At 42.5% G+C, this 16,666-nt stretch overlaps 1 protein-coding gene across 3 annotated transcripts in view; it reads left to right on the forward strand.

Moving 5' to 3' along the window:
- The window catches only part of LOC144454521 (kalirin-like), a 185,964-nt gene that overhangs the window by 81,653 nt on the left and 87,645 nt on the right, over positions 1-16,666 (forward strand). For all 3 annotated transcript variants that reach the window (XM_078146748.1, XM_078146747.1, XM_078146746.1), the window contains 7 exons: positions 755-885; positions 9,563-9,629; positions 11,659-11,762; positions 12,076-12,145; positions 12,472-12,558; positions 14,578-14,670; positions 16,528-16,578. In XM_078146748.1, the coding sequence (XP_078002874.1) occupies positions 755-885; positions 9,563-9,629; positions 11,659-11,762; positions 12,076-12,145; positions 12,472-12,558; positions 14,578-14,670; positions 16,528-16,578 (603 nt within the window). The remainder of the gene's footprint in view (positions 1-754; positions 886-9,562; positions 9,630-11,658; positions 11,763-12,075; positions 12,146-12,471; positions 12,559-14,577; positions 14,671-16,527; positions 16,579-16,666) is intronic.

The raw sequence follows: 16,666 nt of genomic DNA on the forward strand, positions 1-16,666 counted from the left end.
AATATTTATAGCATCTCTTTTTTGTGGTTGCAAAGAACTGGATATTTAAGAGGATGCCTATCAGTTGGGGAATGCTGAACAAATTGTGGTATCTGATTGTGATGGGATGCTATTGTGCTATAAGAAATGATAAACAGGATGAGAAAAACCTGGGAAGACTTATATGAACTGATGCAAAGTGAAGTGAGTAGAACCAGGAGAACCCAGTAAAAGCAATGATGATAATCTGTAAATGATTTAGCTATTCTCAGCAATACAGTAATCCTAAACAATTCTGAAGGACTCATGTTAAAAAAAATCCTTTCCATCTCCAGAGAAAAAACTGATAGAATCTGAATGTGGATCGAAGCATACTTTTTTAAAAAACTTTATCTTTATTTTTTTGGTCTGTGTTTTCTTTTGCAACGTGGCTAATATGGAAATATGTTTTGTTATGACTATACATATATAATCTCTACCAAATTACCTGTCTTCTCAAGAAAGGGGGAGGGAAAGAATTTGAAACTCAAAATTGTAGAAAACAAATGTTAAAATGTTTTTATATGTAATTAAGAAATATTTAATTAAATAATAAAAAATATTGGGGGGAGACATCTTTCCATGTTCCATTTTGGTTGAAACTACAAGGTACTCTGCTAATTACCTCCAAGCTGATTGTAATTTGGGGATGTAGGGGGGGTGCAGCAAGAATGGCAATGAAGCAACTCTATTCCAATACACTCTTTTCTAAGAGTGTCTTTCCTTCTATTTTCAGAGCTTAGAAGGAGGTTCTTACCGAGGGAGCTTGAAAGACCCCACAGGTTGTCTGAATGAAGGGATGGCTCCACCTACACCACCTCGGAACCTGGAAGAGGAGCAGAAAGCCAAAGCCCTCAGGGGCAGGATGTAAGCCAATGTGGGGGAGGGAGGGGTTGCAGTGCTGAGAGCAGGGGGAAACTATTCTTCAGCATATTCAAAAGGAGGGACAAGAAAGATGTTTTCCAAAATAAATCACTGTGGAGTAGAGTCAGGATAAGAGGCAAGGGAAAATATAGCACAGGCGGAGATGCAATAAGAGATTCTTTTAAATATTATTTCTTATACATTTTGGAAACAATTTATTGATATCTTTTGTCTTTATATAACCTACATTTCTAAATATATTTTTGTGCCTCTCCTACCCAGCAAGCCATCCTTGGTGACAATCATTTAAAAAGAGGAGGGGAAAAAAGTAGAGCAGCAAAACTAACATATCTAGCCAAGTCTGATGGTATATGCAATGTTCTATACACATCATCCCCCACTATTGAAAAGAAACAGGACGTACATCCTCCCTCCCTTCTCTAGGGCCAGCTCTGGTCATTATAATTACACAGCGTTCAGTTTCAAGGCTCCTTTCCACCTGTATCATCCTGTGCCATGTGTCTATTTTCTGGTTCTGCTTCCTTCACTGAGTTTCAGTTGATAAGTGTTCCTATGTTTTTCTGAATTCTTGCTATTCATTGTTTCTTACGGCACAGCAATAGTCCATTACATTTGTGTAGCACAATTTGTTGAGCAGAAATGAACATTTTCAATACCAGAAATTTCTAATGTCCACAGTATATAGGCTTCTGGTTAATAGTAAGTCAAGCTGTGTGTGCTACAGAGAAGGCTCAGAGCCCCTGCTGAGCCATACATCCAATAAACCCAATTTTCAGACCTTATCTAAGGCTACCAAGGGTCTTGGCCCAGTCCTGCAGGTACCTTTCATTCCGAATAAAGTTGACCTACAGACTTTGATACTTTTAAACATTGAGGAGAAAATAGAGAAAAGAGAAAAGGAGGAGGAGAAGGAGGAGAAAAGGGAGAAGGAGGAGAAAAAGTAGAGGGAGAAGATGAAGGAGGAGGAGGAGGAGAAGATGAAGCAGGAGGAAGAAGGAGGAGGAGGAGGAGAAGATGAAGCAGGAGGAAGAAGAGGAGGAGGAGAAGGAGGAGGAGATGAAGGAGGGGGAGAAGACAAAAGAGGAGGAGGAGAAAGAGGAGAAGGAGAAGATAAAGGAGGAGGAAGAAGAGGAGGAGAGAAGAAGAAGAAGGAGGAGGAAGGAGAGAAGAAGAAGATGGAAGAAGAGAAGGATAAGATGGAGGAGGAAGAGATGAAAGAGGAGGAGATGATGACGATGATGATGATGATGATGATGATGATGACAATGACACTGAAGATACCTGATGACTAAAAATTAAGGACTTTCTAGACTGGATTGGGTCATGTGTTTAAATAGCAGCCCTGACTGGCAGTGTTACTAGAACCCAGCCCTAGAAATTGTAAATACCTTTTCTCTATCCAGAGAAAAGGAGAAAGGAAAAGGAGAAGCTCCAGGACCTGTGACCATGGAGTCAAGAAATCCCCAGACATGAGACAAAGTCCATGGAGATGCCAGGGAGTGGTTGATGACTGAAGTGAAAGACCAGTGTGGAAAAGTGAACTAGGTGGGGACACCAAATGCAACAGGCATTGTCCCAACAATGTAGAGTGATACTTTATCATACTCCAATGTGATAAGCAACTTCTCTCCTCCTCACCCTCAGTTTCCACCTCATTATATTCAGGAAGTAGTGTCAAACTCAGATGGAAGAATCCTTGTCACATATTGGCTTAGAAAACCACAAACTATTATCTGTGTTGTGTTTTTATTTATTCTGTTAAATATTTCCCAATTATATTTTAACCTGGGGGGGGGCCAGTTTAACACCTCTGTATTAGGGAATCTTTTTCCCATGGGAACAAGACATGGACCCAATCTAATAACTCCTGTCATTGCTAAAAGACTGTAGGAACATGGCTCTCACACTTTGCTCTGCACAAGGGTTTGTGGGACTTGCACTGACAAAAGAAATAAAAATTGCTAGTCACATATCTGACACCACCTGAGTGGGATCTTGTCTAGGAAGAGAGAAGGATGTTCGTGATACTTCTCACAAGTATACCCCTTAGTGCTTTACATGATAGATGTGTTCCCAGAAGGTTGTATAGAATTTGAGTTTTATAAATGAAATTTTGATGTAAGTGAACTAGGGGAGCTTTCTATAACCTGCCAGTGAAACTTTCTGTATTGTGAATAATCCAAATTTCCTGGATTTTGTCATTTTAGATTCACTGGGTTTTCTCAAAGTGTAGGTCAGCTTGCCCAAGTTGCTTCATTTCCCGGGACCTCAGTTTCCTCATCTGTAAAATAAGGCTGTTGGACCAGAGGGCTTCTGAGACTCCCTGTATTTCTGGAGATAGGATTGTAGGTACATTTAGTAACACAAGTTCTCGTCGACTCATCCTCTTCATTTCTCCCCCATACAACTCCTAGCCCCTCCGAATATTTCTCAGGGTCACATAGATGAGTGAGAGGCAAACCTAGATTCCTACTTGGGCCTCAGTGAAGCAGAAGGTGCATGTGTCTTGAGCCTGCGATGTTTGAGGGCACCTCGGGCTCAGGGTGCCTTGGTACAGTTAGCAAAGTCAGTCACAATTCTTAGAAATGTGTGCCTATTGAGCTCGAAGGGCCCTTGAGAGATCATTCAAGTAACTGCCTGGCGGCCTGGCAAAGCTGTCATTCCAAACCGATGGGCATCTCCTTCTCGTTCCATCTGCCTTCCTCTCCAGGCCTCCTCCTCCTCCTCCTCCCCAAAGAGAATCCATCTGATTTCTCGTTTTGCACACCTTACTGACATGAAGCTCTTTATCTATCCTAAATATATCCTGCTGCAACTGAAGGCCAATTGGTCTTGATCTGCCTCCAGTGGAGATAAAGAGATGTTCACTGCTTTCTTTTATAGAACAACCTCATGGCAGATCAACTGATACGACAGGATAGCACTAGACATTCTGCTTGGTAATAGTGGCATGTGGGAAATAAGGTACTGGACAGGATCCAGAGGATGAAGACGGCAGTAGGGGGCTAAGGGGCAGCTAGGTGGCGCAATGGGTAGAGCACTGGACCTGAGTTCAAATCTGGCCTCTGACAATTACTGGCTGTGTGACCCTGGGCAAGTCACTTAACCTCTGTCTGCCTCAGTTTCCCCATCTGTAGAATGGGGATAATAATAGCATGTGCCTCCTTGAGTTGTTCAAATAAGGTAATAATTGTAAAGGGCTTAGCACAGTGCCCAGCATAAAGTAAGCACTTTATAACTGTTAGTTTTTATCCTTGTTATTGTTATTAAATCTGACCTCAGACACTCAAGCTGTGTGACCCTGGACAAGTGCTTAACCACTGTCTGCCTCAGTTTCCCCATCTGTAGAATGGGGATGATAATAACAGCATCTGCCTCCTCGAATTGTTCAAATAAGGTAATAATTGTAAAGGGCTTAGCACAGTGCCCAGCATAAAGTAAGCACTTTATAACTGTTAGTTTTCATCCTTGTTATTGTTATTAAATCTACCCCAGACACTCAAGCTGTGTGACCCTGGACAAGTCACCTAACCACTGTCTGCCTCAGTTTCCCCATCTGTAAAATGGGAGTAATAATAGACCCTACCTCCCAGGGCTGTTGTGAGGTTCGAATAAGGTAGTATTTGTAAAACACTTGGCAAACCTTAGAGTATTAGATATAATGCTAGCTAATAAAAAGGTTAGAAAATACTGCTGAGGAGGAAAGACCATAGAGTCCTAGCGGGAAGGAGATTTAGAAATCTCTGCGCTAGGACGGGGGGAGATGAAGTTTAGATGACACTGCCGCCCTCATGGAGCTGATAGTCCAGCAGCATATGGCACAGGCGCTGCTGTCCGCTGCCACGGCAAGAGCCCTGACTTTGGAGTCAGAGAACCTGATGTGATTCTTGGTTCTGCCGCTTCACTCCAGTGGGACATGAAGCAAGTCCCTTGACTGCTTTGACCTCGGTTTTCTTCATCTGGAGAATGAGGGGGCTGGGCTAGATGAGCTCTCAGGGCCCTCCCAGCTCTGGAGCTGTGATTCTGACACGTGATCAGTGTGTCACCCAGGTAGATGAAGCAAAGTGCTAGGTGACAGCGGAGAGAAGAGGGGGGTTATCACTGGCTGTGCAGATCAGGGCCTGTCTCCTGAAGGAGGTGGCATGTGAAGTCGCCCTTTGTGTCCCGGGTAAGCAGTAGGCAAAGGGGGGAAGAGAGGACAGGGACTTAGTGCAAGTGCAGCCACAGGGGGTCAGTACAAAGCAAGTGGTGCATTGAAAGGAAAGGAAGGAAGAAGGAAATAAACATTATCAGGCACCTACTGTGCACCAGGTGCCAAGTGCTTTTTAAATAATATTGCCTTTGATCCTCACAACAACCCTGGAAAATTAGTGCTGTTATTGTCCCCATTTTACAGTTGAGGAAACTGAGGCAGATAGCAGTTAAATGACTTAACTAGTATGATACCTAGTAAGTAGCTGAGGTTAGATTTGAATCTGGGTTTTTCTGACTCTAGGCCCAGCATTATCTCCTATACCACCTAGCTATCTCTAATCCAGTCTGGTTGGTGCGTAAACTGAATGCAAGATAAGGCAGAGTGGTGCCCAGTTGAGGAAAGCCTTAGATGCCAGGTGAAGAACTCTGAACTTCACTTAATTGGCCATAGAGAGCCACCAAAGATTTTTTTAGTCAAGGAGTGGTGTGACCCATGTCTAAGATAGGTCAGTTTGGCAGTGGGGCGAAGGCTTTTTGGTGGGGTAGAGAGCACGGGAAACCTGTTAGTAAGGTATCATGGTAGTTCCAGCTGGTGGTAGTCATGGTGTGTGTCAGGACGACAGCAGAGTAAAGAGAGCAGAGAGAAAAGATAGAAAAGTTTGTTGAAGTAGAGTCAATAGGACTTAATAACCACTTAATGTGAAATATTAGAGGGAGGGAAGAATCAAAAAGAAGTCAGGGCTGGAGGTGATCCATGTGGGAAGTCATCTGCGTGGAGATGGTAGCTGATGCTGTGCAAGCAGAGAAAAGAATGCTGATGAGGAGTTTAACTGGTCTGGGTCACTGGAAAGCAGTTTTCATGATAGACAGTGACACTCATGGGGCAGCGAGGTGGCGCAGTAGATAGAGCACTGGCCCTGGAGTCAGGAGGACCTGAGTTCAAATTCAGCCTGACACTTGACACTAGCTGTGTGACCCTGAGCAAGTCACTTGACCTCAATTGCCTCACCAAAAAACAAACAAAAAAAAAAAACAGTCATTAAGGACAGAGTCTGGGAGGAACAGACCTAAACTGCAGCTGGAGAGATTCAAGCAATGCAGACACGGTAACTTCTACTTCTCAAATGGCCCTTACCTCTAGGACCAGACTCTCGGGAGACAGAACTTACCGTCTATAGAATTAATTTGCCACTTAATCAGGGATTGCCTTGTGGTGTTTCCTTTTCTTAATCTTAAATAACCAAAGATTTAATTAGGAATTTTGCTTTTCAGTGTTTTCATCTTATCATCCCAGCTGGATTGTAAACACAGCAACTTACCTGTAGGAGATGCCTCAATAAATGCTTATTGAGTTGATTTGAGTGAAATCTCCCTCCCTGGAGAACTGAAAGAAAAGCACAGGGATGTATCTGTTAGGGAATAGCCCAGAGTAGAACTGCCTGGAGGGTAGAGACTGGCCCCGTAGAGCCCTCCTGGCTCTGAATGGCCCCTCTGGTTTTTCTGTATGAAGGCTTGTTCCCACTTTCTATTGAACAGTAACCATTCTAAGTCCATGCTAGGACTTCTCTTCCCCCAAAGTATATTTAGATGCATTCATCCTTGTCATTTCCTCTCTGTGGCCGGAAGCACAGTCATCCTCACCAGAGAGGAGGGGGATAATGGAAGTATTCCTTACACTGATAAAGAAACTCCTCCCCTTCTTTGTCATCCTTTGCCCTGTGGTCTCAGGCCTTGGCTAGAAGTAGGATCAGAGATATAGAATAGGAAGGAACCTTAGATACCATCTAATTAAGTTCCTCAGGAATGAGGAAAGCAAAGACCAGGGAGGCTGTGACTTGCCCAAAGTCATACAGAAAATAAGGGTCAGAGGTGCGATTTGAATCCAATGCTTCTGACTCAGAGCTATCACTTCTACCATATCATACTCCCATAATTCTATAATACTATGCAACAGACTCTCATAATTATGTTATGTTTTGCGGAGCAAATATTTCAGCAGCCCTGGTGTAGAGCCTGACCTCTGACAGGCCAGAACTTTGACTTTTCTCCATCTTTTCATTAGATTCAACAATGCAGCTGTCCAACTCCAAGAGTCACCAGCAAGGTTGGGGTTTAAGGCCCAAGAAAACCACACAGTTTACCCCACCTTCCAGCCAGTACTCCTCAATTCTTGACTGGTTGTCTGGAAAGAAGAGATACAGAGAGCAAAGGGATGTTGCTTAGGTCCCAAGGACTTAGGAACAACCTAGGAGTCAGTTTGAATAATCCACTGAGAAGAAATCATCCTTGTAGGATACAAAGCTGGCATCCTAGGGGCCTATTAGTGGTGCTCTTCCTCAGCGGTCTGACAGCATCATTTAAATTGAGGTGTACATAATATTTCCAGTGGGAGGGATCCTGGGGGAGACAAAATCCCCTTTCTGCAATAGATCTCAATCCTGGATCTTTGAAGGTTTCCTGGCCAGCTCCATAGATAACCACCTTATTCTGGCTGCCTTTTTTTTTTGTAACTTCACTTGGTGTTATTGAGCCTAATGGTCTTTAAAAAATAGTCATTAGACAGGCCCTTTCCTTAGCACCTGTCTGAATAACCAAAGAACAGAGATAAAAGAAAGGTAGCCATTCTTGTCTTAAATTAGCAGAGCTAGAAGGTGCCTTAGAGGTCATCCAGAGTAACCCCTTCATTTTATAGATGAAGAAACTGAGGTTCAGAGAGGAAACAGTAATCTTGGGCTTGGTGATCCAGCCTTGCAGCATTCAAGACTTGGCTTTTTCCAAAGACGTGGCTTTGTTTTCCAGCAAGTATAAATTTTTTGCTTCAGAAAAGCATCTTGGTAGAATTCAACTAACATTTATTGAACATTTACTATGTGCCCGGCATTTTGCTAAGCTCTGAGGATACAAAGAAAGGCAAAAACATAGTCCCTGCCCTCAAGGAGCTTACATTCTAATGGAAGGACAACTTGTAAACAGCTGGGTAGATACAAGCTATATACAGAACAGATGGAAAACATTAAAACTTGAGGATGGGGAAAGGCCTCCTACAGTAAGTGGGATCTGAGCTGAGTCTTGAAGGGACTCAGAAACTAGGAGGCAGAGGCTGAGGGGATTACTGTTGTTCAGTTGTTTTCAGTCATGTCTGACTCTTCATCACCCCATTTGGGGTTTTCTTGGCAAAGATACTGGAGTGGTTTGCCATTTCCTTCTCCAGCTTATTTTACAGATGAGGAAACTGAGGCAAACAGAGTTAAGTAAGTTGCCCAAGGTCACACACAGGCAGTAAGTGTCTGAGACTAGATCTGAATTCAGGGAGATGAGTCTCCCTGACTCCAAGCCCTGCACTCTGTGCATTATGGCGCCACCTAGCTGCCCTGGCTGAGGGGGTAGAGCTTTCCAAATGTGGGGAAATGCTAAAGCAAAGTAACTGAGGTAGGAGATGGAGTGTTTGTAGAATTCCAAAGCTGCTGGAACATAGAATACATGGAGCAGATTACGGTATAAAAAGACTGGAAAGTGAGAGCAGCTAGGTGGCACAGTGGACACAGCACTGGCCCTGAAGTCAGGAGGACCTGAGTTCAAATCCAACCTCAGACCAAACACTTAACACTTACTAGCTGTGTGACCCTGAGCAAGTCACTTAACCCCAATTACCTAAAAATTAAAAAAAAGACTGGAAAGGTAGGAAGAGACTAGACTATAAAGAGCTTTAAATGTCAAGCAAAGTACTCAATATTTGAACCAGGAGGGTGGGGAAGGTAACAGATGTGGTCAGAGAAGCAAATATAAAAAATGCTAAATAATATGGGGGGGGAGAGGAGTAGAAACTAGCAATGGGGAAATTTGTGAAAGGTCTAATGTCAGAAGCAGCATCTGAACTGAGCCTTAAAAGGGATCCATGAAGGGAGCGAGAAAGATCAATTCAGGTATGGGGGGCAGCAAAGGCAAATGCAGGAGACAGAATGAATTAGGAGACCTGGGTCTGGATCCCAGCTGTGCACTTCCTAGCTGTTCGCTGATTAGTTGTAGACTTTCTTAGCAAGTCGTTTCATCTCTATGGACCTATTTCCTCATCCAAAAAAAGAAGGCATTGGATTGAGTGGTTTCTAAGATGCCTTCTAGCTCCGAAGCCTAGAGAAGGTCTACTTGTGGTATAGAAAGAAAAAAGAATCCAAGGTTGGGAAAGAGAAACCCAAAGTTCTCTTCCCACCTTGGTAAAGTCATCAGCCCTATTTAGGCACCATTTCCCCCACCTTAATCGTGGAAAACATCCTCGAGAATGTGAAGGCAAAGTAGATCTCCCTCCTTCCCCCATCTTTTGGATACTGTGTAAAGAGAATTTTCCATTTTATCATCAAAGGTCAAAGGTAATAATATCCTGTGAATTTTAATGAGGAAGTTAAATAAAGAAAAAGCATCTCTCCTAATCACTAGTAGAAAACCTCAATATTCTTGTTTTTCCTTTCAGGTTTGTCCTGAATGAGCTGGTCCAGACAGAGAAAGACTATGTGAAGGACCTGGGGATTGTGGTGGAGGTGAGTAGAGAAGCACAATTTGGTGCATTTGATCCCCGTGTATTTGCAGAAATGTAGTTTAGATTTTCATTAGAAGCAAATAAATGGAGTATATTAGCAAGCTCATACATAAATCTTTGGACTTTTCATTTCCCCTTGATTGGCTCATTGTGATATGGGTCTGTGTATATGATGTTTGAGGAATATGTAAGAGGCCATCCTTGTTGGAGAAAAAGGCCTTTCTTTGCTTCTGATGTTTAATGAGACTGTCCAACTGTTAGCTTCTCTTCTGGAGTTGGGGAATGCCATTTGCTCTTCAGAGTGAGAGCCATGACGATCTAGTGAGCTTGAGGAGGGCACTCTCATGACTATGGACGTTTGAAGAATAAGAATGATTTAGATATTGGGCAAGGGAGAGAATGCATAGAGTAGAATAGCATTCAATAGCTATGATATGCAGGATGGGTAGACTTAGGAAAGAAGTCAAAAGCATTTATAAAGTGCTTGCTATATTCCAGGCACTATGATAAGCACTTTATAGATATTATTTCTTGTGATCTTCACATCAATTCTGGGGGATGGGTGCTGTCATGATCCTCATTCACACAGCTAGTAAGTGTTATGTGTTTGAGGCCAGATTTGAGCTCAGGTCCTCCTGACTCCAGGGCCGGTGCTCTATCCCCTAGATACCCCCAATATCAAGGCAGACAGATTAAGTAATTTGCTAAGGGTCATAAGTGTCTGAAACCAAATTTAAATTTGAGTCTTCCTGACTCCAGGCCCATCATGCTATATCCGCTGTACCACCTCAATGTCTCTAATTAGGAATACTGGTGGTCAGCTACCCTAAATCCTAAGGTTAGGAAGAAGAGATCTAGTACCCAGCATTGTGGACTAATACCCCGCATCCTGAACCTGGGAGATCTGTCATTCTTTTCCAAGAAGCAGGAAAGCAACTTGGACTTTTCAGTGTATTGTACATAAAACCCCCATCGACAGAGCCTATCCAAATTCATTCATTTATGTATTCTTCCAACTGACATTTTGGCAACACCAACTGTAGACAGTGTCATAAGGCGTAGACAGTCTTGAACTTGCCAAGAGGTCATTGTAGCTGCCAAGATCACCATTTTTGTCTATCCTTTATATTTACTTATCTGTGTATATATTGATTTTCCCCCAGTAGAATATAAGCTTCTTGAGGGCAATAACTTTTCATTTTTGTGTTTGTGACCTATATACCCAGCACAGGACTTGGCACATGGTGGCTTAAGAACCATCAACAATACCATCCCCATTAAAAGTGACTCCAGGCCCATCATGCTATTTCCACTGTACTACCTCAATGTCTATAATTAGGAATACTGGTGGTCAGCTACCCTAAATCCTAAGGTTAGGACCTGAGTTCAAATCCAGCCTCAGACACTTACTGGCTGTGTGAACCTAGGCAAGTCACTTAACCTCTGTCTGCCTCAGTTTCCTGAACCATAAAATTGAGGATAATCATAGTTAGTACCTGTCTTCCAGGGTTGTTGTCAGGATCAAATTTATTAAGCACTACAATGTGCCATTTATTTATTTTTAAAAATGAAAACTTCTCAAATGTTATTTAATTTACATTTGCTTATTTAATTTAAAATTAAATCTTTTCAAGCATTATTTAATTGAAATTTATTTTAAAATTGCAAGCTTCAAGGAGGACAGGAATTGTTTGGTTTTTTCATGTGTGTGTTTATTTGTTGCAACATGGAAGCTTAATAAATGTTTATGGAATTGGATAGAGGTGGGGGAGACCAAACTCCCCGCCTTTTCCTTCTGATGGGCAGGGCGGAAGAGATTCAGGGTTGTAGAGAAAAGAGCTCTCTTGAAATAACCTTTCTCATGTTCACCTGAGCAAACTTCTTAGAACCATCACCAGGTCAGGTGGGGGGGGGGTGGCCTGGGCAGGTCTGAGCTGGAGCAGGCACTGTGGTGTGGTCATAGGCATGGTCCAGAAAGGCTGATTTGCAGCTGTCTCTGAGAATACTCTCTGTTGACTTCGGCACTGCAGGGATTCATGAAGAGAATAGAAGAAAAGGGAGTCCCTGAAGACATGCGAGGGAAGGACAAGATCGTGTTTGGCAATATTCATCAGATTTATGACTGGCATAAAGAGTAAGTGAATGACAGTGCTTCCAGCAAGACCAAATCACTGAGCGCTCAGGACTTCTGAATCCTCCTCTTACTGCTAAGATACAAGTGGTTGGGACAGGGTGATTTACACACACACACACACACACACACACACACACACACACAGCAAAGCATGCCAGGTCTTGTGATTGATATAGACAAGGATGGACATTACACCCAGTCTGGGGGAAGTAACGTGGGGCTCAGGGAGATTACTGGGAGTGATGTCTTTGCCATTAGGGAAATAAATAGTTCTGAATAATGGTCTGAATTTTTCTCCTCTTCTTCCTTTTAGTTTTTTCCTGGGTGAACTGGAAAAATGTATTCAGGAGCAAGACCGGCTGGCACAACTTTTTATTAAGCACGTAAGTGTCCCTCTGGGGATCCTTTCTCTTTTTCCCTCCTTCCTCAAGTTTTTCCATCATGGCACTTTAGAGAATGACCTGTAGTCAGAGCCTTAGATTTAGAATGAGAGGAGACCTTAGAGATCATCTCATCCCACCTCCTCATTATGTCCAAGAGGAAGCTGAGGCCTAGAGGAGTTAAGTGACTTGCCCAAGGTCTCACGGGTTTACTCCCTGTCTCTCACCACATTTAGTTTCAGGGCTGACTAATGGCATGCCTCTCAAAGGTTCCTGCCTCCCCACAGAACCCTGGATATCACAATGATCAATCCTTTTGCCTTTTTCAGGAGCGGAAATTGCACATCTATGTGTGGTACTGTCAGAATAAACCACGGTCAGAGTACATAGTCGCAGAATATGACGCCTACTTTGAAGTAAGCCTCCAGGCGGGCTTGGTGGGAGAAGTCAGAAGCCAAGGGGGTTTCTGATGTGTATTTATGGGATGCCTGTGGGTCATCACCGTTCATTGTCATCTATCAGTGTGCAGCTCCCCACTGTTGTGTTTATGAGCTGGAAGGAACCTCAGAGACCATCTCCTTTATTTGATAGATAAGGAAAGTGGGGCCCCTGCTTCTCAACACACACACACACACACACACACACACCACACACACACAGAGTAAGCTTTCCCTTATAACAAAGAAAAACAGTTAAACAAAAGGAGCTAATAGAGTGAGCCCATCTGACTGTGTATGTACCATTCTGCATGCATAATCCCTCACCTGTCCAAGAAAAGGAGGATGGTGTAGGGGGCAATTCTGTAATTGACCTGTCTTTTATAGAGGCTCTGGTAATTCCTCCCATGATGCCCCAATACCCTTTAGCATCTCTTTGACTTTATTGGGTTCTATTCTCTTTCTTGGCCCTAGAGACTCTTCACTGCATTCCCATCCTCCTAGTTCCCTTCTCATGCTTCCTCATGTTACTCTGTTGAAACATGGCAATCCCAGGGCCTTGGGGACCAAAAGGGAGAGGAAGAATCATTTCCTGGAAGAAGCCATCAGCTGTAGTTTAGGAGACCTGAGCTGGGCTTCCAGCCTTATCCTTCACAGTAGGCTCACTTGAGTGACTTTGGGAAAGGCCTTTCTTTTACTTGTCTGGATGCCTGTGAACAATGAGGAGAATAATCCCTGTCCTCCTCAGGCTCTCAGAGTTAATGTGTGGATGTGAGAAAAGAAAGCTCACAGTGAAGGCAATGTAAAGATAGTAGAAAGAGGAGGCATCTGGGGGGTGGAGAGAGGTGGTACCTCTTTAAAGGGAGGTACCAATCAATGCATTTACTAAATGCCTACTATATAGTAGTCACTGTGCTTAGTACTGGGAATGCAAGGACAAGAATGAAATAATCCCCGCCTTCATGGAGCTTATATTCTATTAGTGGAGACAACTTAGATATAAACATACATATAGTATATACGCACACACTCATATTATGTTGCACATACATGTGTGTATACATATATTCATGTGTGTATGTACAGGTGTGCATATAAATTTGTGTGCATATGTAGGCAGTTGTATGTATATATTACTGTTTATTGCATTGTATGCATATATTTGTGTGAGCATATTCAAATATGTATGTTCATATGTGTATGTATATACATATGTGTACTGCTTTTGCATTGCTGCATTCACATGTGTGTATACATATGCATACATTTGTGAGTGCAGCATTGCTCTCTTATCCTTTATGCCAGTCATGGAGCTGATGAATATTGCCAAACATGGTCTTGTCTTTTCCTTGGATGTCTCCAGGAACTCCCTTTTCTTATCTTCTCCTCATGAATTCCTGCAGCACCAAAGTGCACACTCGTGCACAAACACACACACATGCAAGACAACCTGTATACATATACATAAAATAACTATAAAATAATGGGGCAGGGGAGTGGCCCTCACCACTAGGGGAGTTCTTTTAAGTGAGGCATTAGTGAACAAGGCGTCCATCCTGGGCATGGGGGATAATATATACAAAGGCATTAGGATTTAGGAAAGCTGGCCATCAGCATCCCTAATTAGAGGCGGCTGGGTGGCACAGAGGATAGCGTGATGGGCCTGGGGTCAGACTGAAGATGGAATGTTGTGCATAAGGAACAGCAGGACAGGCAGTCTGACCCAAAGGTAGCACTATGCCTGAAGGAGAATAATATACATCATGTACCACCTCAGGGTGTTCTACCATGATGCGGAGATAGCTCCCTGCACCCTCCCAATAAATAGGTGGCACTTGATGCAGGGGGACGGGAGGGTATTCTTTCCTAAATGTTTATGAATTCAAACAAAGGCCCCGGAGCATTTCTGAGGGACGGCTGCCTTGGTCACTCTGTTCCCCCAGAATGCAGCTCTCTGGGTAATGGCTATTTTTCTAATGGAATTACCTTATTTTCCAGGAGGTGAAACAAGAAATCAGCCAGAGGCTGACACTTAGTGACTTCCTCATCAAGCCCATTCAGAGAATAACCAAGTACCAGCTGCTGCTCAAGGTGAGTGGAGGAAGGAGAATCTCAGGTCCCATCTGGGGCAGTGTTCACCTAGGGTCAGCCACTGAGTACTAGTAGACATCCTAGGTGATCTAGACTGTGCAATCCAGTTCTGTGCAGTCACATACATGGGGGGAGGGCAGGGTGGAGGGAGGAGAGAAGAAGAGAATGGAAGAGTTGGAGAGAAGGGAGAGGAGATAGACGGTATGGACTGGACCTGTGATGTCATTGGTATCTGGGACTCCCAGGTAAGGAAACTCCTTCACCAAGGCAGATGGGCACTTTGTCTGCAACTTAAAGTCTGCAAGAACTGCATAGAGCACAGAGAAGTTAAATTACTTGCCTAAGGTCACACAGCCAATTATGCATCAGAAGCAGGACTTGAATCCAGATCTTTTTGGCTTTGAGGTGCATTCCCTATCCAATATGCCATACTGCATATCTCTCTCTCTCCCCCTCTCTTTCATATATATATGTGTGTGTGTGTGTATGTGTGTGTGTATATGTATATATATATAATATATATATATACATATACACACACACATACACACACATATATACATAGAACATTGTTAGTAATTGCATCCAGTTATACATGACTGAACATCAGTTGCTTGTATTTACATTGCCTAAGAGCAGACAGTATAATTGCTGTTGATGGTAGTTAAGGTGTTGATTTAAAGAAATAATTTAATTTTCTTTTACCTTAAACTTTTAACTTAAAAAAACTTAGGTATGCTAAACTATAACTATAAACACTTAAAAATTAATCTCTGCATATATTTTCTACATATCTGTAACAGTTCATTAGTCGTTCTTTTTCTATTTGTCTAATCATTTGTATCTATACAGAGATCTAGTCAATATTTATGTATATATAAATACATATCTACATATTAGATATATAATGATATATCACCTATATATTCTATGTCTATACACACACACACACACACACACACACACATATATACCCTCCTTCTGGGTCTCTTTTCTCCATGTCACATTATTTCACCACTTTTTTCCAAAGTTCTACTTCCCATGTCTATAATTTTTAAAATTCATCTTGAACTTAAATACGTAAAGACAAAAAAAAACATGTACACAGCACAACATAAAATGAAAATTCACTATAAAACCATGAATTTATATTTCACATTGTTTACTTTTTCTTGAAAAATTATATAAGTACTACACATTGTTTTCAAAGCCACTCTGTTTTCTATGCTTCCTTCTAAATTTTTCTATTCTCTGCTGTGCACTTTTTATGTATTTTCCCACCCTCTGTATCCCTCCCTAGAGATGGCTACCATTAAACACAAATATATATGTGCATGTATGTATGTGTGTGTATACATATAGAATCATACATACATCTATCTATCAGTTCTTTCTCTGGAGGCAGATAGAATGTTCCTTCATACCATGTGTCATTTAGGATTGAGTGTAACTTACTGAGAGTCCAGTTTGTTTTTAGCCTTTCATCAATTGTTATACATATATGTTGTCTCTAGTTTGTTGCAGTCAGTGTTGATGTATTATATATACATTTATACAAACCCACATGCATATACACACAGATGCACGTGCACACACATGTTACATAGACACACAGACACACTCCACCCCAGGCCTTTCCCAAAGCCCTGAATTTTCCTAGAGTTGTCTTGACATTAGCCTTTTCCATGGCTGGTTTCACTCCAAGGCGGTGCTAGAAGCACTTGCCACCTGTCCCTGGAATGCAGACGTCTGGGGTGATTTGACTGGCTGCCAGTTATAGGGGGTCTCCCGCGTCTTTCGCTAACTGACTTCACCCTTTCCTTCTCCTATTCTCTGTTTTCCCCATATTCTCTTTAGGACTTCCTAAGGTACAGTGAGAAGGCTGGTCTGGAGTGTGCAGATATTGAGGTAAGTTTCCTGCACAAATGGGTTGGGTGCATAACTGTTAATAAGGACAAAGTAAAGCAAGATTTTTCCCATGCAACCCGATGGCCCC

Source organism: Phascolarctos cinereus, unplaced genomic scaffold, assembly GCF_003287225.1.
Source record: "Phascolarctos cinereus isolate Bilbo 61053 unplaced genomic scaffold, phaCin_HiC Scaffold_726;HRSCAF=1367, whole genome shotgun sequence".
Classification (NCBI taxonomy): Eukaryota; Metazoa; Chordata; class Mammalia; order Diprotodontia; family Phascolarctidae; genus Phascolarctos; species Phascolarctos cinereus.